The 26,862-nt window shown below is 26.2% G+C and overlaps 1 protein-coding gene across 5 annotated transcripts in view; it reads left to right on the plus strand.

Annotated features, from left to right (window-relative positions):
- The window catches only part of LOC113547854, a 148,772-nt gene extending 131,409 nt beyond the window's left edge, over nucleotides 1–17,363 (plus strand). For all 5 annotated transcript variants that reach the window (XM_026948391.1, XM_026948392.1, XM_026948393.1 and 2 more), the window contains 2 exons: nucleotides 13,300–13,539; nucleotides 15,741–17,363. In XM_026948391.1, coding sequence (XP_026804192.1) covers nucleotides 13,300–13,539; nucleotides 15,741–15,850 — 350 coding nt within the window. In that variant the 3' untranslated portion in view covers nucleotides 15,851–17,363. The remainder of the gene's footprint in view (nucleotides 1–13,299; nucleotides 13,540–15,740) is intronic.
- The last annotated feature ends 9,499 nt before the right edge of the window (nucleotides 17,364–26,862 follow it).

The following is a 26,862-nucleotide window of genomic DNA, read 5'->3' on the forward strand; positions in this document are numbered from 1 at the left end:
CGACCAAATGAACTTATTTCCTTGAAGCATAAACATATTTTCTGTAAATTAGTTTTATAGTGTATAAACATAAATTTCGATTATAGATAAACCTTTTTTATTATATAATATTTTAGTGCATTAATAGTTATTATATCAACATGTAATTTGACAGAAATGCAATAATTCTGTAAAAGAAATTCGGCTTAGCGATAACTTTTCAAGTCATTTATTGATTATATTTTACTAAACTTCAACTGTACTTCTCAACACTAAAGAAATAGCTTTTTAAATTCGTAAAACGTCCATTTTAATCAATATAACGTTTCAAGACATAGCTTATAGATACGTTGTCTTTAAAATATTTCAAATTTAAGAAAATAAATATTCCAATAATATAATATACTACTATATGATTCTTATCTTGATAATACATTATTAAATTTACTTGGATAAATTGATAGTTGCGGCAAACGTCTTTATTACTAATAACAATTTTATTATTTTTAATATTGTGATGTCAAATATGTATTTATTTTATGCAGACTACTCTTGAATTTTATAGTTTCCATGTTGTTAATTTTATTTTCAACAAGGTTAAGAGTGAAATGTTATTAACGTTTTTCTCTTACAGTTTGTAATTATTATTACCACTAGAATACTTTTGATAAAACACATTTATAATTATTAGTATTCAATACAACTTTTCATAGTTTCTAAATTTAAATTATAAAAAATAATAATATGTTTAGCTATAATATTATTTAGACTTTTAGAAATTAAATTTGCATTAGTTATACTTAAATAAAATGTATTATTGTCTTGATTATAAAAAAAAAAAAACATAAAACATTTATTTATTAATAAAATTTATAGTTTAATCAATTTTATAAGTATCAATATACGTTAATAAAAATATAATTTTTTTTGATCGACATAATAACATTTAATAATAATTGTTGAATTACATAGTAAATAAATAGTAAACAATAAATAAATTAACAAAATTTTATCAAAATGAAAAATAATTGAATTACCATAGTTTTTAAATCATTCAATATAACTAAAAAAAAAAATAATAAATATAATTAATTATGTAATTATTTATATAATTTTATTTATACATTTATTATATTAAACGAATTTAATTTAGTTAATTATAGGTTTGAATTTCATTCATTCAATGGATGCGCAATTACTGTTGCTCTTTATGCATTTCTATCTAAAATAAATTTAGCAATAAATATTTTTATTTTTTAAAACCCTTGTCTGTAGTAGTATTTACATTAACAAAACACATCATGACATAACTTTTAGAATCAAACAAAAGACAATACAACTTAAAACAATAAACATGTTAACACTTTTTTTAAAAGTTTTTTTTTTAACCGGATACTCTATCTATATATTATATAATAATATAAGTGCATAATTTTGTTACAAAAACAACCCGGAACAAAACTAACCATATTGTTCACTAACAATTTTGCTTTTATTTGTCATGTCAAGATGTTTTTTTTTGTGACTCCCCAAACGAATTTTATGGTTTTGATGGTTTTAATTGGTAAACAAAAATCGTATACAACTTTTTCATGTTATCACCAGTCCCACAGAAATCGTATATATAAAATCGTAAATGCATATTATGATACACAATGTACTTGACAATGGCAAAGTTATTCATTTTAGTAGGATTATTTCGGACTCTGAAGCTTATCCCCGATGTAAAATATATACAATTTTAAATTTTTCTTCTACTTTCAGTTTACAATACATTTTTTACGTAAAATAATTTTTTTTCCTACCGTACTCTGTGGTTGCATTTTATGTTCATAAATATAAATTAATTTTAATAAACTAGAATCTTTTGTATGTTATAAATTATGATATTTTGAAAAACAATTTTTTCAAAAAATACATTTTTTTTTAACGTGGTTTATGTAAAATGTTTCTTTTTTTTTAGTTTATTTATTATTTAGTTATACAAATTAAAATCAATACAAATATTTATTATTTTTAAGTTATTATATGTTTTATTTTTAAATACCATGTTTAATCATTTTTATCTAATTCACAAAAACAAATTGAATTAGATTATATAATTCTACTCGTTATTTTAAACATTATATCATTAACAATAGTAAATTATAATATTATAGTGTAATAAAATATGTTATTATACCAAAGTGTCCCATTCGAAGCTAATTATTATGCAACTAATTTTGTGCATTAATATTTATTTACACCCAAAATTGACATTATAATATTTTGCTATGATAGCCATATCAATATATATATTCTTAGTATCCTTAGTTAAAGAATCTAAATTACTAAACATAATATTGTATTCACTAAACGAATATTCGTTGCCACTATGTCTTTATATCTTATATTTTATATAAGAAAACATTTTTTGTTAATATTACATAACATAAATGTATTTTTAGGTATATTCCTTAAAAATAATTAATTGGAAAGAATAATTATTATTTAATATCTAATAATAATAATATTATGAACATCACTTTATTTTTGTCAGGTGACCAGTGGTGTATCAAATTTGCCGATACAGTACCCCGTGTTACTTTTTTATAAAATAAAATCCAATATGATTATTATGTTACATGAATATAAAACATAATGCTAGTTGCTTTAAATCGTATTTTCTGAAAAATAATTAAATGTTATATTTTATTATAATATGCTATTTTTTTTATATAGCTTAGAGAAAAAAAAAATAATTATTTTGCTTGGTAACTACCATTTCAATTGTTAACGGAATATTAACAAGTGTTATGTAACATTCATTTTCAGATTTTACTTAAATAATAAAAGTATATTGTTTTTAATGTTAATGTTTGGATTAACTGTGTTATTTTAAAATATTAAAACATATTAACAGGATAATTGTTTTCATACTATTGTGTGTTAACTCATAATTTGTTAAAAACGTCAAACGCTTTCAAATTAATTGCTATCGATAAATATTTTTTCGACTTTCCGTTAATGTGCTCCGGGTTATAAGCTTTTTTTCCGAGTATCAAGCTTAAAATGTTATGAATTAGACGGTGGGGTTTTGCCGGGTAGGTATGTATAAGGTACTTTTAGTTGAAAAATATTAACGTCATTGTTTGGTGCAAAATACTGAAACTTTTCTTCCTGACCACGTCACATACATACTTTCCGAGGGAAGAAAAACTGTATAAATAACACGAATTTCTGTACTCATTGAACACGCTATGTTGTATAACAATATACTGCATTACGGTTTGCAAAAGTAAAAACGGCGAGCGGCGTTTAAACCAATTTTCGGAAACCTTATAACTCACTATTAATACCGCACAAACCAATACATATTGAACGGTTTATTTTCTACGAAATATTTTACATTATTATTAATAATATCATCCTAGAGCGGTGGCCGGTTTCAGAGGTGATTGTTGTAAAACTGTAGTTTCTAGCTGTAACAATGCCGCTTCGGCTGACGCAGGGAGCATTTGGGCTAATAGTGAGTGAGTGGGGGGCTATCCCTCCGGTGAGACGCATACCGGAAGTCCGTTTGAAATTTCCGGTAAGTGACCCCATGGCTTGCGAGAATAGTGAAGGAAGGGCCTACTGGGTTAAACGGAGAAATATATAACGGAAAACTTGGTCGTGACGTCGAAATTGCGTACGGACCGTGTGACACGAGTTGATCCGGGTCTGGGGACTATTACTAAGCGTAAGTGAGTGTATGTGTGTGTGTGTGTCCTTCCACGCACACGCTCAGTGAACGATCAATTCAACCGAAAAACCGCCAAAATAATAACACAGCTTGTTTTGTATTCAAATTATGTATATTTCGTTCGCCTATCGATTTAACGCTCAGATCGTTTGGCGATTGAACTACGAAAAAGATGCATGGGTTTGTCTGTTCATGTCTGTAAAAAAATGTCAAAAAATTCACTTTTTTTCGTTTTGTTATATATTCTTTTCTCGTAATCTACTCGAAACTTGTGTGAAACAAGCGTAAAGTTTTCAGCAAAAAGATGGATTAAATTTGTATGCAAATACAGTTATTCTTTTTTTGAAATAATAATCTTACAAACGTATTAAATAAATGTGTGCGAAGATCGTCAATCATCAGTTGACATTTCTTGTAGTGAAAATAATATAAAATTCTAAAATCGTAATGATTATGTAAATTATAATAATAAGTGCCAACACTAAACGCAATATCCCATAATAATAGTTTGTTTTTTTTTTTAATCAGAAAATAATAATATTTTCAACATTCATAAACCAAAAATTGTTTAAATACGCTTAAAATAAATAAATTACATAAGTATAACATATAAATGTGTATAACATACGATATAATATGCATTGTGCATTATTTTCTCGTAGACATGAAATTAAATCAATTTTTGGTACTGTATACGAATTATATTGTCTTTATGATCATAAAAATATTATGTTATCATGGAATAGTTTGTTAAAACATAAGCTAATAAATAATAATTGTAATAAACTTTAAACCATAATGAAGGTTTTTTAATTTTATCAATTATATTCTTTTCTCGTATAAAATAAAATCTCACTCTTGTCATTGTAAAATTAACTTTACTATACGCGTGTTAAATACAAATACTTAAAAAATGTTTATAGATACTCATAGCCAGATAAATATTAATAATTATAAAAAACTATTTTTTATGTAGATACTTCTATAATTTTTTTTTGAATCAAATACTAGTTAAAAAAAATTATAAATAGTACAAATGATATATATTAGAAGAGCCTATAATAATAATAATAATTTTATGGATAGATTTTTAAAATATTTTAGCTTAACTCATTTCAAATAACTTTTTTATCACAGATATATACATCATTTGTACTATTTCCAATATTCATATATTATATTATTATTATATTTTACGTTATATCTCTTTATACTTATCAATTCAAATAATTGTGTAGCAAACAGTGTAAAAATAACTATAGGCTGTGAAATGAATGTTTATGCACCAACTTGAAATTTTAATAAAATTTACGTTTATTTTACACTTAAATAACACTTTTCCATACTTATTGTAAATGTATAATTAATACTTTATGTTACTATAATGATTAATAACCAAACCAAACATAAACAAAACATTAACTGTTATTGTCAATACAATGTGGACTATACTTGACTATTTAATAGACACATATTATAATATAATTTTACGCCACATATACTAAGTTCTGTTTTCTTTTCCTTTTATCAAATAACGCGTCTATCTAAAGGCATTGATGATTTTATCCAATCTCCGTTCATATATTTAGTATATATGTTTTACAATTTCAGTAATTGCGTTATTCGTCTGTATACATTTTGGAATTACCGCAAAACGTGTACTAGTTCTCATTGATTTCCTGAAGATTTTGCTCAATAAATGTAAGTGTATTATTATGTAAAAGTGGATTTTCCTTAATTTATATTATGTATACATTTACAGACTTATATATATAATTTGAGTAACATAGTTTATGCAACAATTAAAACTACGTGATTGTAGTGTACATATAATAAACAAAACCGGAGAATTTAATAGCCGACATTGGAAGTTTTAAATTAAAAACCATAACAATTTAATACGTCCAAAAAATAGTAATTGCTCTTTCGACAATAACTACTAATAAAAGTGTTGTATTTTATGTGTTCAATGATATTAATGGTCACGGTAAAACATTAAAATAACTGCAGTATTTTGTTGTTTTCCATCAAAAAAAAAAAAGAAAAAAAACTATTGCACTTTTATAGTAAAGCCGACCTTCGTATTTTATTTTTTTAACTCAACGTAAAAGGAGATGTTACAAATTTACAATGCCATATAAAAATAAAGAAATTGTTTTAAATAACAATGTTTTGTTTGATTTTCTATTTTTTTTTTTTTTTTGGAATGGAGAAATGTAAATTACATTTAAGAATTTATCGCTTGCTTTGTACCTGCTATCATCCTTGAATGGGATTAGGGGCAGCAATACTTATATTCGTATTTAATTTACACAGTAGGTGCTTGGTATATTTTATACTGCTCTTTACAACCTTAAAAATATTTAATACTAATGTAATATCGTTCTTGATAATATCCACAAAAACGCTTTCTCTTCCGTCTCTAGACAGAGAGGTAAGAATATATTATTATTTCATAAATAATTTATAGTTGTATATTTCGTATGTCCTTGAAATCGAATAGTTTTAGTTACGATAAATAATATTATTACACAACTGCAGTGATAACATTTCATATTCATTAAATTATAATCGTTTAACTTTAAACATTATGTATTATTATACTGTGACAATTTCAGGAAGAGAAATAACGTGATTTTGTTTATTTATCTTTTATTATTTACTGTTAAAAACATACAATTAATTCTTCGATAACAAAATTAAGTTTCACATTTTATGTTTCAGTTGAAAATACAGTAAAAAAAATGTATTGATTTTGTTAGAAATCAATATTATGATATAAGCAACAAACAATATTCGTTTATTTTCCATCATTATGCTGCTTAATAAACTTCTAAAACGTATAGTTAAAACGTAAATTTTACGTTATATTATAATAATGTCAACGAAAAATAATAATAGATAATTTTGAACTATGGCGAATACAAAAGATTCCTGGCAAACGTTCATCGATAAGCAAAACAATTTATTGATGAATCTAAAAATAAAAATATTTTAGGTTATACGCAATACGTATACAAATATTGACATATTTTTGTCGTACAGATAATAATTTATATTTTAAGACTGTCTAGTCAAACAATTTTAAATATATCGATTATGTTTTGAAATAAAATTCTTATATTTTAACGTATTTATGTAGAACTGTTAACTATCTTCTTGCAATAATAATTTATTACTTCCAATATTACAAAATAAATAAATAATAAACTGCTCAGCGGCTAATAATAAAGAAATAACGATACATTTTAAATAGGTGTACTATACTATTATAGGTGTGTTCAATTGTTAATCGACGTTTTAAATAATTATAGTTTCAACTAATTACCAGATGGATTATTTATTATCAACTTTTCACTGGGCATAATGTTACTAGTTTACTGCGACGAATATTTAATGGGGGAAAAATAAAAAATATTTAAAACCAGTCATTGACGAGTAGGTATTTCGTGAAAATTTCACGTTTAAAAATGAATGTGGTATTTAAATAAATCTCATCGGTGGTGGGTTTCGAGTCCGGTTGCGTAAACATTGACGGTTTTCATAATTATTCCATAATAACAGTATATATAAATGTATAATCGTCGAATTTGTGTTCTTGCCAAAAAAAATACACATACACACACATACAACGACCACAAACCCATCAAGTACAAAATCAAAATCGTCGTCACGGTGACACCCAGAGCGTGAACAAAAAACGAGAAATCACACTTTGGACGTCATCAGGTATTTATGACGCCTGTCTCGGCTGTGTGAATAAAAACAATCATGGCTGACAGTTATGTCACATTTTACCAGACTACGTTCGATTGAAAAATATTTTCGACAGATACATAAATACATTATCATTATTATTATATTACGCGTAAGCCATGTACACAGCTAGTAGAGGGATTTTTTTTTCATTTTTCTACACTGTCTAAGTCTAACACATTCATTTTCCCGGTTGACTTTTGAAGTTTTCAAAAGAATATTTTATTTGTGCATGATTATTACTTATTTGGAGTATTTTCAGTCTTTTAGTATCTAAACTACGTTTTTTCAAAAAATATTCGAATTTTATACCGTGGTGATTACGTGGGTCTATACGTTTTTCGTAAACGTCGACAAATATTATTTTGATTCCGTAATATTTTGAAAACGTCCATGTATAAATATTGAACCTGCAATAGTTAAATATTTATAAGGCATTTATATTTTTAAAAGAGCACTAGAGCAGTATAATAAAGCGGGGAAAAATATGTGGGATATCCCCAGCTATATGATATTATAATGTAATTCCACGCATCTTATCCAAACTTTGAATGCTTATAAATAATCGAATACTATAGCTCTTTTAACATTGCTTACATTATATTTTGTAAATAAAGACATTTAGTAAAATATTTTACTTCAAAAATAGTTTTATTTATTTTTTTTTTTTTTAAGAAAAAGTAAAAATCACTATCATAAAACTACGTTAAGTTCATATTTTGTTGTTATGAATGTTATAAATGTGTAGAATTATAAAATATTTTTCAAATAATAATATAAATAAAAAGTATTTTTATAATTTATTTATTGAAAAAAAAATACATAAATTGACTGGGAAAATGAGTGACTTACGTTATAAATGTGTGGTTTAACTTTATATTGGTGAATAAGAGTATATGCACATTGTTGTTATTAATTACAAAATATAAATAATAATTATTTATATTAATATAAATATATTATACTTGTATAGAAGCGTTTTGCATAATTTTTAAAAATTGAATATAAATACATCAAAGTTTTAAAAAATGAAAGTTCTCATTTAAAAGAAAAATAAGTTTGTATCATCACAGAGCACAGTATATCTGAATATGGCATACAAAATATGGTCATCTAGTAAATCTATTTAAAAATTTCAAAAGTCCATAATATTCCGTGTTCAAATAAAATAATCTATGGTTAAAAAATAAAACCGTACTTAGTCAATCACCCTGTATATATTACATAAAAACGTAACTATAGATTTAATAATAATAAAATAAGATGTTTAAATAAATAGTTGTTCCATTACATTCAATGTATTTTCAAAAAAAAAATTATTTTATTACATTTTTACTGTGCGTGATTTAGTGAGCTACTCGCGGTCGTTAGAATTTCATAACGTTTTGAATAATTTATCGACACTTTTGGCAAACAAACTCATTTTGTTTAACAAGCATTATCTTTTCTGCTCGCAAGTAAAATTTGTAATACAATACCTAAATTAGGTATATCCATGTGTCGTGTTTACGTAATATATATGTATATATATACAGGGTGTAACAGATAGACTTATGCCATTTAAACGTATGACAGAAATTGTTAATATTATATGATGAGTAAATAATTAAAGAAATATACTCATGTCAGAAAATTGTCAAAAAACATATTTTTAAAAAAGTTACTACGTTCCAAATTAATTTAATCAAAAAATATTGATATTTTAAAAAAATAAATTACTTGACTTAGATAAATCTTTTTACCATCAAAATTGTTCTTATAATCAGATTCACAAATTGGCTATTTTAAATTTATCCAAAAAAATTTGAATCTAATTTGAATTTTTTTATTATCAGTACTAAGAAATAAACATAAAAAAAATTTAATTATACATGTAGCTCTAGGGTCTCTTAATGATAACAAAAAAAAAATTGAAAATATTAATTAGAACAAAAGTTATTCCAAAAGTCAACTCTATCTGTTACACTCTATATATATAATATATATTATCATAATATACTAATATAATAGTACAAGGCACACATATACTCAATATATTATTTGATAAACCCTTATTGAGGTAGTTTAGTGTGATATAGTAGCAGGGACTTTATACATATATCTATATACAAACCTATAGTTACAAAAATGTTTGAAACATAATTTGTCATAAATTAATCATCTCCCCGTTAGTCTGGTAACTGGTTATCATGGCAGTATGAATTGGCCTATTATTATAAGTATTGTTATTAAGCAGATTTGTGTTTTGCAACGTATCGAAATGGCCTTAATGATATAGGTTTTCATTATCATTTTAATCAGCCACCGGGATATTATAATAATAATTAATTAATTATTATCAAGATTACGTGTAAAACATTAAATAATCAAACCAGTCAAACAAACGTTGATATTTTGTAATTGTGTATGCAATGTAGGCATGTAGTACCGATTTAATTTAAAACCAATTTTAACCAATTTCGTATTTAATAAACATAACTCTCATGGTTAACCTGACGGTATTTGCAAAAATCTCAGTAGGTAGGTATCGTTATTAGTTATTATGCAAATAGAGTGTACGATACATTATAATATGGACAACACATATGACATCCTGTTAAAATAATAAAAAAAATGTTTGTATTCTGTATGCTTTAGTCTTTTGACCAGATTTTATTGCTTATAACACTTGTCGTCTGGTAAACGGATTTTTAGACAAAGTAAACCAAATAAACGTACCCAATATGCATTATCTCGCGAAATATGAATAACAATCGATATCGCATTCTTTTATTATATTTCTTTCTCTTGCAAATCGTAATAAATAATAATTAAATATTAAAATGCTACTTATATTTGGCAACGTGGTCGCTTTGTGGATCCCTATTTCAAACAGAACAGTATTCAAGTTAAACCACGCAGAATTCAGATTTTTTAAGCGTGATGTGGACATAAGGAGATTTTGCGAAATTACTACAGCACTGTACACATCCATTCTTGTTCCCGACGAAAATTGGTCGAAACTTCAGAATTAGTATGTTTTGGTACTTGGGGCTTCTTAGCGAAATTTGTAGACGCTATTTATAAGAGATGGTCGTGCAAAGACAGTTTATCGACATTTGCAGTTGCAAACCTCCACCCGGCCAACGTACTCATCGTTATAGCTCCTACTATATTATACAATTATACTACCTACCGACTCCATAAAATATGTATGAACATAATATAATATAATAATATTTATGCAGGTAGACACCTGCGTCTGCCACGAGTCTTAAATGGTTAAATGTATTGAACGCTGTCAACCAATCACTTATTAATGAATCTTAAGTGATTTTAACCAACTCATTATGACGGTCGTAATATTATTATTTATTATCATAGTGGTGCTCTATGACTGAGTCAGAAGTGTAGTTATTTCTATATAGCTAATTGTGAGCTCATAAATTATAATATTACTATAAGACGTAGGTATGCTGTATATATTATGTATAAAGAATGAATAAATTGTAGTTTCTCACCGTGTAATTGTTTTTACCATTTTATGCTCTTTATAATTAATGAAATATTACGTACGAATAAACTATGTTACTTTTATTATTGATATTTGGTGATCGGTGTGACTGTATAATATGGTATTCAATAATAGTACTTAATATTCATGGGTTAATCATTTATAATTTACACATATTGTCATCGTATCAGATAAAAGAACCGGGGATGATCGTAATATTTGATTCATATAAATATTTCGAAATATCGTCTTTATGCATAATTCTGTATTTATTATACAGTTATAAATTATACTACTGTTATGGATAAATTAAATAGTAAACAAAGTTAAAACTAAAATTGAAAACACCCATAATACTGGTAACTGATAGGTATCGTTAATCTAAATGTAAAATAATACTACCATACGAATCGCATATAACTACGTATCATATTTATGAAGATCGCCAAAAATAATTGTATTATCTTAACGAAAAAGTAGACAGCCCATATATTATTGTCATTTGAATTTTCACGAGAAAAAATATCTTATGTGTTATGTCGTTATTGAATCCTTTGACAACGTCACAACGATATTTGCTTAATTGTTGGTAAACGATCTACAGTACCACACCTCAATAAAATTTCAACTACCTACTCTATAAAATATAATGCTATCAAATGCTTTCGAATCAAATTTAAACTGTGGATTTTTACCGATCACAAAGCAAACCAATATAATTACTCAGTACTCTTACAGAAACGTCAGCTAATTGGACGATAACATGATAATAATAGAAATAATATAATCATGGCTAACGGAAAAGGGTTTATCAAAAAATTGTACCAGTAATCGTGAGAGAAAAAACGAACGATATTGATCATTTAATTAAGTTTAAATATAATGTAGGAATATACAACAGTTTTTAGGCAGATTGAAATTGAGATCAATTCTTTGATTTGTATTATAATGTTTAACTGTATACCTATTGAATATTGACCAATGTGATCCTATTATTTTTATCCTTTGAAATTTGGTTATCATTCTTAACTTGTTAAGTTGAGTTTAGTTTTAACCATAGACAATATAAGAATGGATAGGACATTCTCATATTAATCTTATGTGAAACTAATTTTCCGGGATAACGAGGTCAATTAAAACGAATTATCAATCCAATATAATAGTTTTCAGTTATCCACGCTAAAATAATTTTAGTTTCAATTTATCATTAAAACTAAAAATATGAGTACAAGTCCTATCAATTTATGGTTTAACTGATTTATTATATTTATTACGGTTATAATAGAACTGACCTTAGCTTAGTAGTTGTAGTTCTAAAGGTTAAACTGTTATGGATATGGCCGATTCATTTGGTATACGCCCTGATTAAACCTCTCTATCCCATTTCCTAGTCTGCAGTTCTACGTAATCTGTCTAGGCTCTTTGCGGTACAAATGAATAAAATAGACCTACTCGATATTGATAGGTATTGATTTTTTTTTATTATAAATTGTTAAATAGATGATTTTTATTTAAATAATTATGAATACAAATTGAAATTGAACGAGTTTTATTTATCGTACATATTACAAGTATACAACAATCAAATAGTTGATTTCTACTGTAATATACTAATTAATTATATACTTAAAAAAATAAACCATAATCGTTAAATTGTATACATTTGTATGATTGTACACATATACTTTTTTTACGTATTCGTCTTAAATAACTTTTCATCCAATGCGAACACAATAATTACTTAAATTACTGTTATCGTGTAAGTTATTGTAGTACATCGTCGAACGAATTTTCGTTACAAAACACAATGCTATAACTGGTATCTCGTAGCGATAAGGAAAAAAAGAAAGAGTAATGGTTAAGGGTGCTAGAGGGGGTGCTTTTTTTCTCATTTTCTATAATTTATCCGTACTATCAAATAGTGCAGAATTCTGCTACTGCCCATAGTCTGTAAGACACATTCAATCAAACAAGTTTTTACTGGCCCATTTATTTTAGTGAAGCAATAATCTAAAAATGAACAATGAATATTCGATATTAACAAAACCCCAGTACATTTTTTACAAGTTCGTGGAAAACAATTTTTAAATTACTCTTTAAACCTTTCTAAACAACGGTATTTTGTAACCGTTAAAAACATGTACTTATTTATTATTTGCAATGCATTTATATTTTATACAAAACTAAAAATTATAAATATGATTTAATATTCGTTTTAATATTAGTTATTAATTTGGTCATGATATTTGGTTAAAAAGTTTTAAGACCTCTGTAATAGTGGAACGAGACACGTTTCGCGCCGTTCACGAATGCCTATTCTAAAAACATTTTATATCTTACTTTACAGCCTACAAGTGTCACGGGAGTTGGAAAGATAATGGCACGACGTACCAGATAATCAGCAGCGACTTACCGTCGGCGGCCGGCTGGAAGAAGCTGTACTGCCTTGCGTACATCAAATGGCCTCCGGATCGCCTGCAAGTGTTCGTATACGCAGATAACTGTAACCCAAACAATAACCGTACCACGGTAATTGGTGCCGACGAAGGGCTCCTTTTGTCATTTAACATTTCGTTATCACCATCTGGTAAGTCCAGTTTGTGTATATTATTAGACTATCACGCTATCATCGTATAATGTTTCGGAGAATATTCTAAAAAAATGTTTAATAGATAATTATAATTTATTAAAATGTCAGTCACATTACCGTATTCCAAATAGCATTTTAGCTGCATGAGGGTTTATACGTTGCAAGTCGTTTGTTTTTAATTGTCTATAATTATTTCTTATATTATTTTTAAAAGTGCTGTCAAGCTGCACTTTTTTATCTTTTTTAATCGAAAAAACTTATTACCGAGATGCCAACCAAAAATAAATGAATTAACAATAATAATTTTTCTTCTCATTAATTTGTATTAGGAAAAAAATGAATGATTTAATAAAATATCTTGACTCAGGCACGGTAATCGAGCTTTATACGTGTGATTATACGTTAATATAGACTAGGATGTTATTTTGCATGTCATCAATGAATTAAAAAAAGTGAGATACAAATTGTGTTTAAAACATTTTATAATGTTCTAAATATTAAATTATATTTTGCATATTTTAGACAGTATTATAAATCTATATAATGTATTTTATTCTTATTGCATACTCTGCTGCAAAAAATTATGAATTTGGCATTTTACACTAAAATATAATATTTAAATATAAAACATTTTATAAATAATACAATTTTAAGTGGGTATCAAACATTTTATTAATACTTTTTTTTAAGATTTTATATTTTGTTTCTTCATAATAATATAATATATATCAATTGCTTAAATATATTTGTAATATTTTACATATAAATTGATGTATTTTAAATTTATTTATCTATAAATTTATACAAATTTAAAAAAACTTAATATTAACTTAATATTTATACAAATTTAATATTGTGATGCAAATTTCAAAACTTTGATACACGTTTACCTATTTTTTAATGCAAAAATGCTTGCATACTTTATGAGTTTTTTCAATTCATAACATTGGTTATTATAGATACTATAATATAATATTATATACCGTGGTGTACCATAATATTTTCGTTCAAATAATCTCGTGCTGTCTGGTGGCTGCAGCCGTCGTTTCGTAACCGCATGTATCTTCGCCCTTCGGGAGGAGAACCGAACGAAAAAAAGATCCATTACGGTTTTAGTACAGTATAGATACCTCCTAACCACGCGTCGCGTATAATAATATACTATTCTGAAATAGCCCACATATACGAATGGTGAATTCTTGCTGGACCCGCCGACCTATATTATCCCGTTTTAAACCCCAAAGCTGATTATTCTTATTCCTCGTTCTCGTTGTATGTACATATATGCTACACTGAGTGTAATAACCTGCGCGAAGCGTTCTTTTTCCGTTTTTTCTAGTCGCAACTCTTTTCTCTTTTCTTTTTTTTTTTTACTATTATTATAACTAGTATTATCACCTTTTATGCTTCCACCCCCGACCACTAGCTAGGATATAATATTTTAATAACATTACGACTTACGACGATTTTCCATAACGTTAAAAACAAAAACGGTTTTATTCGCCAAGTATTCGTTTACCCAAAAATGTGATAAAAAATAATTTGTATTCATTTTACTCAGTTCGTAAAATGCTCGCTCTATTTAACTTCGCCGAATAAAAAATACGATATCGTGACAAATATCTCATACTGCAGATACCGTCTTATAATAATAATAAGTAGATTAAATTATATTAATTCAATACTATTTTGTTGATTCCATAGGTTTCGTGCCTTTGTGGACTATAATATTTTTATTTAATAAATACTATTTATCCTGTTAATTAACTGTTCACAGATTACTCCATTGTTATTTGGGCTTATTCATATTTATGTATAAATAAAATAAATAACTCTCAGGGAATTCAAAAACTACGAAATTTAAAAAAAATGTTTTAATATACATATATGATATTATATTTCATAGGTATAAAGTTATATTGATTGATTAGGTCGATATTTTTGACATCGTTATCGATGTTTAAAATGATGCCGTTATAGGCCATCAAAATAATTATATTATAAATTGTGGTCTAACCTCAAATCGTACAAATTAAAATAACTTTAGAAATTATCGTAATTTTGTCAATAATTGCAATGTTTTACAATACATTTATAAAATAGTGTTTACACTTAATAACGTGCACCCATATTTTACTTGTAATGTTTTATTATTGCAATGTTATTTTATTATAATGTATATTGTTTCAATATTGCAGGCGAAAAACCGTGTAACGAGGTCAACGAGTCGACGGTCGTCAGAGCCACCTTGACCGTGATAGCGGTCGCCGTCGGTCTACTCTTCCTGCGGCAGTCAGCCGATAGATGATTTTCGTATTAAATCGCGCTAAATCTCAAAACCATAATACCATCGCCGAAAATATTGTGTGTATACGTCTGTTTCGTTGTTTCCTTATAGCAAATGCATTTTGACAAAACTTTATTTTTTTTCTAAATAGTGTAAATAATATTATACTAATACACATGCGAGCGCGCGAGCGATTATCTCTATAATAGTTCATGACATGTAGAGACGGACGAAAATGAAACATATTTTGTATTGCTATTTGAGATAATTATATTTAAAAAAAAATAATTTACGTAATGATGTAATCAACCGCTTTTTTTTGTTTCATATTTATTATATGTACGTATAATATGATGGTGAATAGTGTATACGTATAAAAGACTGATCGCCGTTTTCATACCTTTCCGTAGACGCATTTTGTTCGGTTTGAATTTATGGGTTCGGGGGGTTGGGTGCAAAAAATCGAAGGACGTGGCATAACATTTTTGTACGTGGCTGTTTCGACGGGATGAATTCACTCGACGGTCGAGTACCGCATTCTAATAAAAAAAAAAAAAAAATCCTGCAATCATGCATAGTATACTATTATAACATAATATTATCAGTGCTATATCGTATGTAGATAGGAACATCTTCTTTGTATGTACTATGTACATTATACAAATAGAGGTACTACCGCTCTTCGTTATCGGGACGACGATGTTATGTTATGGTCCACGACAGGGGTGTAAAATGGGTCGACGACGAGGAGAACGCACTCGTACGTGGCACGCATTATATAACATTATATTATAATAATATACAGTAGTGATTGGAGGAAGGCAGCGCAGAAAAACAGAGTTTTCAAGTGTGGAGCCGTTTTGTCCCGCGCAGTTATAATAATATTACCTACATAGATCGTTGTCGATGAAAATTATTTCGAGAACTCGTATTCGTCGGCGGAAACGGATACGGAGCGCGCGTGACGTACTATAATCTACGGCGATCATATTTTTCAACCGGGAAACTCTGTAGGAGAAAAAGATTGCCCGACGCGCGTCGAGTTTAAGACACTATTATTATTGTATAACTATATAGGCAATTATTAAAATACAATATAATATATAATATTTCATAGTATTTTATAAGCAACGCATATGTTAATGTTTTTTTATGTTTTGTTTTCTATTCGTCTCGAAAAAAAATGTGTAATGGAAACGCGGGCAATAATATTTTTGTAGATAATATAATACTATGTAATATGATGTACAAGTGTAATAATCATAACAGTATGTTACATGTTAAAACCTAGTGATAATTTATTGAACGCGTGTATACGTATTGTTATGTTATTTTATTATTATTAAAACACGGCGTTATAATACGTACGTTTCGCGATGACTTAATCTGTCTCGTCTCTCCCATGTGCATATAATGTTTAATATGTCACTTATATAATTATACTACTACTTATGATATATAAACATGTCCACAACGTGTTATAATCATAATAATAATAACATAATATCGTGTCCACTATAATATAGCAATAATGTTGTAATTCATCGTGATTTTGTTAATTTTCGTATCGTTTTAAAACGAAGTTAAAATACATAAATGTATAACATTGTAATATCCCAGCGCGTTATAATTTTCATTTTTATTACTATTATTATGTTTCGGTAAATTTATACTCGGGAGAGCTAACCCCAGGTCGATGAGGTTATCATGTTTTTTTTTTTGAGCAAAAGAGTGTTAGACTCTTCAGTCGCATACAACAGCCGGTTATTACATATTAATACATATTTTGATTATTTATTTTATGTTTGTTCAACATTTACGACCTGATAACGCATACTTGGAATCCATACATTATATCATAATAATCTCTACTCGAAAAACATTCGCAACGCATATTCAAGTATCTTCAACACCATATTAACTATTTGTTCCGTTGATGCTATAATTTTTCTTTCCCATTCTCATACTATTATAATTATTCGTTGCCACGTTTAGTATCAATCAATGATTACTATATATTTTTAATATTATACATTCTAATCGAACGTGTAAATGAGCTCTGTCTTAGTAGGTAATAATAATAATATAATATGTTCAGAACGTTTTAGTATAGTGATATTATATATTTATATTTATTTATAATATATTAGACAAATACTAGAAATATAGGTAGGTACACCACCTCTTATCTCAAAAGGAACGCGATATTATTTCTTAAACCGTAACTGTAATTTTCCGGAAATGTTTGGCGTTGCGCTATTCTTTTTGTCTCGTTCACTCTATTCATTATTCTAGATTCTTTAAATCGGTATTATAATAATAAAATATTTTTTATTGATTTTGTAAACGCGTGATTTGACCACCTGCGAGACCCCGTACATCGCAGCGTACGCCTACACAGTATAGATAATGCCCGTACCCACTGCACGGGAGTTAACAATAAATATAATTAATTATAATATTATGATGTTTATTTTTCAAATATTATGAGGGGCAAATCGACTGATTGTGATAATAGTTTTACGTTTATATGAAAAAAAAATTATAATAAATAAATGAATACTTAATAATAATAATAATTTTGATTTGTATTAATTTAAAATGAATTTATAAGCTAGTTGACGGCTGAGAGTAATTGAATTGTACAAATTTCGCAATGAACTTGTGATGTTCTCTTTTTTTCAAAAACATTTTGACACATTTTTGTTGTTTTTTTTACAAAAATATGTTATGTTAGACCTAATCATGTTTAGATTACGTAATTAGACGATAAGGAAAATGACGTACAACATAGATTTAGTATGATATTTGTTATTGTAATATTATTTAATTTTTCTTTTTTAATTTGTATAAGTTTATGAATAGTAATAATTGGAATTTAGGTGCCTTGATTAGCTCGTTGTTAGAATCTTCTTATCTATTTGAAAGTACAAAATACTGATTTGGAAAACGCACAGTTTCCGCTGAGCACGCACACAGTGATTATATATTTAAATATGCGTGTGTACGTGTAAACGAGTGTGCTCCTGTATTATATATATATTAATATTATACATTATGTTTGTTTGTCTGATTGCTTTATATAAAACAATATGTACACGAAACGAAAGTGTTATGAATTCTAAACGAAAAGATAAATACTTTACTATAATATTATGTATATTATTAATTACATTGTGGTCTAACAGCGATGAGCTCGACATAACATCGTCGAGATTACAAATACCGTTCTTTCCACACGCGATCCTTTTCTATTTTACTATCTTCAGAAATTCATTACGGTGGAATATTATCGTGATAATCGTTATTAAATACCTATTGAGTAAATAATATTAACCTCGATAATTCTAACCGACACGGTAGTGATATAATATACCTTTGAGAGTCGAATTAATTTTTACAATACTAAATAGTAAATTCGTATACAAAAAATAAACATAATATCTCACTCTAAAATAAAACGGCTCGGGGCCAACTCAACGCGTAATAACTTATTTTCAGCATAGATATCGGAATCGTAATATATAATTTGGATTTTTTTTCTTGGTTAACGTATTTTTTATTCCTAGCACGAGGATAATTAAAAAATCATTAGCAACGTTGCGTCACACTCGAGTACACCGCATGTTACATGCATTATTATGTATAAACCTAGTTAAATAATATATATTTAAGTCACAGTTAATACTTAATAACAATTTGTTACCGATGTTTTAATTTATTTATTTGTTTTTTTTTTTTTTTTTGTCATTGTTGAACTATTTTAGAACTCAAATCTGTATTGTTTAAATCATTACCGGATATTATATACAATTGAAAAGTAGATTCAATTATTATTATTATTATTATTGTATAACACGTTTTTAATTTTCTTGTAGCTAAATAATTAATAAAGTGTTTAGTTCAATATTAACATATTTATGTGGATAGCTGCATAATATTATATATATTTATTTATTTAAATAGGCTAATATACCTAAATACTATAACAAGGTGCATTCAAAACAGAAGAAATAGATAATTAATATTAAAATAAAAAATATTGAATATAATAAAAAATTATTCACACATAAAGTTGAATAATTTAATTTCAAAAAGATTCAATAGAGTTAAAATTAAATAAATCAATTTGGGCATCATTAACTTACCTCATACTTCTATTTACAGAAACATTCAGAGCGTAATTAGTTTTAAGCATTTGTATATAAAAATTATTAAAGGACCTAGTTTGAAATCGAGAGACGGGAAAATTAAAGACAATTTATAACATAATATTTTGCTAATCAACTTATCCAACAAATGCTGACCTAAATAAACTAAGCCACCGCTGTGTCTCGTTTTTTTCTTGTACTGACCTTCCATGAAGGTTACTCAATTTTTAATGCGTCTGTTTTAGAATCTACAAGGTATATTATGTAGGTACAAACAAGAAGTTTTGGCGTATAAAAATTGATTTGCATCGAAAAATAAATACAATCGTACCAATTACCAGATAAATGAAACGCGTTTGATGAATATTATGTGATGTGATAATATCTGTAGTAGTTGCAATATAAAATAAATAAATTATTCATGTAACTTATTATTTTTACTACATATAGGTACAACATAATAAATTACGTGATTCTTTTAAACAGTAAACATTCATTATACCGGAAAATATCAACGTTTTTAAACATTTTTTTCTTTAATGATTTTAACCCACTATATTATAATACATTTTTACTATTTTCGATCTTTTTATCATATTTTTGATAATCAAATATTATAATTTTTTGAGTAACAATTATTTTTCAAAAATTGTATTTTATAATGACTTCAAATTATGTAAAAAAAAAATAATAAAATACATATTACATATTAGTATTCACGTTAAGACTCAATAAAATTAGTGTTTACTGTTAAAATAATCACTGTATGCTGTGTTTCCGTAAGATGTTCTATATATCTACATTAGGAATCGTTTTTAATTTAAAATATCATTAAAAACACAAACGATTACTTAATTTAAATAATCAATTGCCGCTGCAGAATCGAATAGATTTTCAATTTTAAAAATATTAAGCCGACGTATAAATGAAATTATGTAGTATAATATATTACATTATAATATGTTATACAATTATAATCATCCAATGTTTTAGGTGTGGTTTCCTTAAAATTCGTAAGATGATGATCTGTAAAATATTTTTATATTATGATAACGCATAATTGCATCGGTATAAAATTCCTAGTGCGTGATATTTTATACGACATTTACATTAACAATATGGCTATATGAAATTCTACAGTCGGTTTGTACACTGAACTCAAAATTCCACTTAATGGTTTACACATCTTACCGATTTAAAACGAAATCACTACTAATATTATTTGCATGCGTATCATAGTATGATATTATATTAAATACACTTAATCTACTAAGTTTATCGTGAAGAGAAAAAATGTTTTTCGGTTTTCAGCGTTTATTTTGATTCTGCGCGTTATCATTTGCTTATTTTAATATAGATACATTGTACCGTGAACTATGAAATCAGGTGTCTATTATTTATAGTAAATTATTAAATAAATAACTAATATCTATTAATATTTAATATATAATAATATAATGCGTATATTAATGTATTAGGTACATAATATAAATATCATCGATGTCAATGATTGTTAACACGTGTCTCAAATTTTTTGTATACGACTTAATTATGTTTTAATGATATACATATTAAGTTTAACGACATTATAATTTATATATTTATATAATACTTGTAATATATAGGCTAGTTACGATAACTGAAGTAAAGCACTGTTGAAAAAGTGGTAGCAGGACAACAATATATTACACACAATATGAAATTTATTCCAAATATTTATTGAAGTATATTTTTTTAACAATTACTTAAGTACCTTTATTATTATATTAAGAAAAGGTTTATATATTTACATACAAGAGCTCTTTATAATATACAGGTTAGGTGAGTATTTTACATAAAAATTATTTTTTTAATCGAGTAAAAACAAAGTCAACAGATGAATCCCTTTAATAATATTTAACATACATTTATACATAATGTTTTTTGTACTTTTTTATTTTAAAATATAAATTCTCAAAATATTATAAAGTAGATACATCAACATTTTAAATATTAAAATGCTCATGTTTAAATACAAGCATGTCTATAGGTTTATAGATACTAATATATGTAAATATAATATAATATAAATAGGGAGATTTACCAAGCATTTTCCCTTTTTTTCTTTAGTAATTTATTAAAAATAATTGTCTTGTGGAGATACAAATTTCTATTTTTTAAATGAGAAGCCTAATTTCCTACTTATATTTTTTACTTTATTAATGTACTGTAATAAGTTAAGTTATCTTAGTTTATGTTAGTATCTATAAAAATAAAATTGGTTTACTAAGGATAATATGTCCATGATATCAGGTTTGGAAAAATTGGTAAAAACACAATAGGTAATGCTTAAATATAAACTATTTTAATAATTAATATTAATTCAGCAACACTTATAAGTTATAATTTTTAAAATTTGTCCATGTATAATAAATATTATATCCTTCATTACATCTGTTTGATACTTTTATAAGATTATTTTTAAGGGATATAATCCTTTATAAAAATATTTTAAGAACACTACTAATGTAGAATTAGTAAACTTCAACGATTTAAAAAAAAATTATTCACTAAAAAATGTACTATAAAAAAGAGATTTTTCTCATTTGAAAAACAAAAATTTGTTTCACAGAACACTTCTTAAGTAAGTACTTAATACTAAAAACGTTGAGGATTAGAAATTATGGAAAATAATATCTAAGTATATAAAAATCGCAAAACTCAGAATTTAAATTAATTCATCTTTAAATGAAAAAATTATATGTTTATTGAATTTTCCTGTATACGTACTCGTATAATATTATAGTACGATGTATGAATGAGAACAGCCTACAAAATTAATCTAATGAAATTGTGATTAACATATTGTTTAATAGTATTATCGTATTGCACTATAATATATTAACGTTTTAAGCTATCTACTATTTAATTTTAATATAATATTTAATTTATATATATATATATATATATATATATATTATATAAACGCGTACCACCTGTGCTGCGTGTTATACTGTTGTGTAAACAGTAACAACAGTAATGATAATGATAAGCGTCGGGAAGTTTACATTATTACCACATAATATAATATTATAATAGGTTACACATCATATAATTTACTAATGAATTATTTTCTGTGATTTTCTTCTTTTGGCCTCTTTATCTCGTTTCCTCCAGCAACCAGTAGTAAGGACTAAGGAAGATACTTGTAGATTAATAGGTGTCCAAGTTTATTGTTATCGTGACGAGTATTGTACCCGTTGACCAAGAACGTCTGATCGTCGTAAAAATAAAATGCGGACGATGCCCAATGGTTGTGTAGCGCAATTAATCACCGTAAAAGATGTACGAGTTATTATTCTGTACTAGCTGGACGACGCAACAACCCCAATGATGTATATACATTGCAATATTACTGTCATGGCTCGAATTTATTGTGCAACATCGAAACGCGCCGTATTAATAATTCACCGGCGTTCTACGTATGCGCGTCATATTATAACGTAAGTAATCCAAAAGCTAGACAGGCCAAGTGACAAGGAGGGGGGGGGCAGCGTCTTTTGTGTAATATAATATTATTTGAAAACCATGATTAATCTTCACGCATTCAAAATACAATTCCAGACAGAAAAACTCATATAAGTAGGTACAGAAAAAATTCGAGTGACTGTAGACTATGTAAGTGTTTGTACTGCTATCGCGAAAACGACGTTCATCACAAGTTTCTACCGAAAATGTCTATAAGAATTACTACGAAATATTTCCTATCCATAAAATATGCATAGATTATATAAATAATCAGTCTTTTAAATATTTCGAATACAAGTATTTGGTTAATAGTATTAAGAATAGCATTATTATATTCTTGTATTTAAATACTTTTTGAAATATTTATAAGTACTCTGAATACTTAAAAAAAGTATTTTTAACAAAATTTAAATACCATAAAGTTCCTCTTATTAATTATACAGGATAGTCATTTCTGTAAATATGGATGTATTAAATGTTTAATAAATCATTAACGTATATGAAAAATATGATTCTGAACAGGACGTCAACCTCTATTTCTAAAGATATTCTTATTTATTCGACGAACTTTGTTATGCCCAATAATACAATTTAAAAAAAAAAATGACGGGCATTTTCAGAAAAACGAAACCTTAATTGAAAAGGTATAAAATAATTAATTATATTGATTTATATACAATATTATATAATATTTAATAATTATTACAAATTATTTCCCTGCTTCCAATATAAGCTTCAGTTAAAGGAAGTAGGTATCGAACAAAATATTAATTAATGTGATCTTGTCAAATGTTTTATGTAGGTAATATTATTGTTTTTTATCTCAATTAAATAAACAAATATATATATACATTAAGGTTCTCATCGTCTTAACGCATATCACACAATCAACGGAATGGTTTTTATCAATAATTAATATCTCATGAATAGAAACGACAAAAAAAGCTTATAATGGAAATGAGAAAATATAACGAACATCAAAACTTTTCGAAACTGCAGACTCACTATTCATCCATATCCGCTACAGCTGGGATATACATCTTTAGCTGTGCATTTTACCGCTCATATTATGATGTATATTAGTAGTTTTTAAAATTACATACAGAATAAGTTACAAATTACTGCATGTCACATACTCTTGTAAACATTGAACAATAGAACAGAGCACAGTATTGAACACTGAGTACTGAATGAGATTGACTGCTTGAACTGTCTTAAGGTGCGTGTTATTAAACCTTACATATTAAGTTCTTCAGTATAACATTATAGTACTGTTTCGATGTGAGATAATATATGATTTGCAAACCAGGACTGAAAAGATCACTTATCAAGTAGCAACACTATTAATTATTATGTACACATGTTGTTCTCTTAGTATAACTATACAGTGGATTCAATTCATTTTTGCCAAAAACTTACGCATATACTAAATAATTATTATATTGTTACTATAAGTTATAACTTTATAAGCCGATACAAACGAATTTTAAAACGGTGTAAATAGGATCATTATATAGTTTTTTAAGTTCTAAATTATTCTAAATATTTTAAAAATTGCATAAGTACCTAACATATAAAGAAATAATAATATAATATGTTCATAAATTTAAAAGTAAATTTCTAGTCTTTACGATTAAAATTTTTGAAAAACAACAAAAAAAGCTAAAACTGTTAGAAAAAAAATCCTAATTTTTCGTACTTAACTTCAAATGTCAATTTACCTATACTGAATTTGTGTCCACGTATTTTCAATATTTTTAATTCTACGGGAACAATAAAATTAACCTATAAACCTTTTATATTATATTTGCAAGCTCTTTTTGACTTAGAAAACTAAGATTTTTGTCAACAATGTTAGACAAAAAGAAACAAATAAAATAACTTCCACTGTAATTTCTACCTATAACAGTGTTTTCATTAAACGTACCTGCTAACGATATCTGTCAACAACTGCTAAATGTTGATAAATAACAAGCACTTGTTGCAGGTGTCTATATTGAATGATGAAAAACAATACCTATTATACATGGTTCTAAAAATTCTTTTCCATTACAGCAGCAAATGAAAAAATAGGGCAAACATAATATGACATATATTATATATATAGTTTCGCATTCGGAGCTTGACGTTTGTTGGGAATACCTATTAGATTTTTTTTTAATTTTAGTCGTAAATTTAAGAATAAAAAATAAAAATATTTTATTTTATAATATTATTTTTAGTCGAATTAAAGAAAATAAAACCAGACAATTTTTGTTTTGGCCACTTTGCTCAATAAAATTATTTTAATAGTATAACATATTCGTTACAGTAACACTCCGTATAAATATATACAGAATAAATATTATATTATAAAAGCTCTAATTCAACGATTTGTTTTAATATTAATAAGTAATATATATGTATATATTTATATCATCATCATCATGTGTAATATTGTATACTTGTGTGTGTTACGTTTATATATTTTAAATTTTAATGCTCAACTTTTTAAAGATTTCATTTTCGATTTATGTATATCATTTTTTATTATTTTTTTTGTTTTACTATTAAAAAATATTAAAAATAAACTATATTGTGCATATATTTTTTTTTTATTCATCTCAAGTTCAAATTTTAACGAAATTAGATATTTAAATTAAATGTAACGTTTTTAATTATTTGTTGCTTTGTTGGAATCAAAAAATATTTTTTGCAAGGACTTGAAACTTTTCACCACTCTATACAATATTATTTATTATACATAATAAATTATAAAATGTTAAAATTAATTTTAACCTATTTATACGACGAACTTATTCATATCGTTCAACGATGCACCTGTATTTACTTGAACGATAATAACAAATAGTAATATTATATGAAATAATATTAAAATAATAATAACTGCTTAATTACAGTGTATATGATTTTTTGCTGGGAAAAAATAATTTAATCTACCTCGAATTACTAAAAGAACAATAAATATGAATATGTTATAAAATATACTTAGAAATATAAGCTGATAGGTCTAAAATCATTTTTCGTATTTTTCAGTGATTGAATCTGAATTCAAATTGAATTTTCCTTATCCTAATGATCTACTCAATGACGAGATACACTAGAGTACCCGACACATTCAATATAATATTGATAATCCTAGTTTTTTAAGTTACCCAGCTTTTCAAAATGAATTGGTTAACTTTTATAGTTAATTAATTAATCTTTCCATTTTCCCAACGTGTGCTTAAAATGTTTAGAAAAAACACATTGAAGGACGCTGCATACAATGATACGCTTATCAGTGTTAAATAATAAATATATTGGTATATTAAACTCAAATCAAATTTAAATTTCTTAAGTTCTAAGGTAGTAAGTACGTTCACAAAAACATCA

This window comes from Rhopalosiphum maidis, chromosome 4 (assembly GCF_003676215.2).
Source record: "Rhopalosiphum maidis isolate BTI-1 chromosome 4, ASM367621v3, whole genome shotgun sequence".
NCBI lineage: Eukaryota > Metazoa > Arthropoda > Insecta > Hemiptera > Aphididae > Rhopalosiphum > Rhopalosiphum maidis.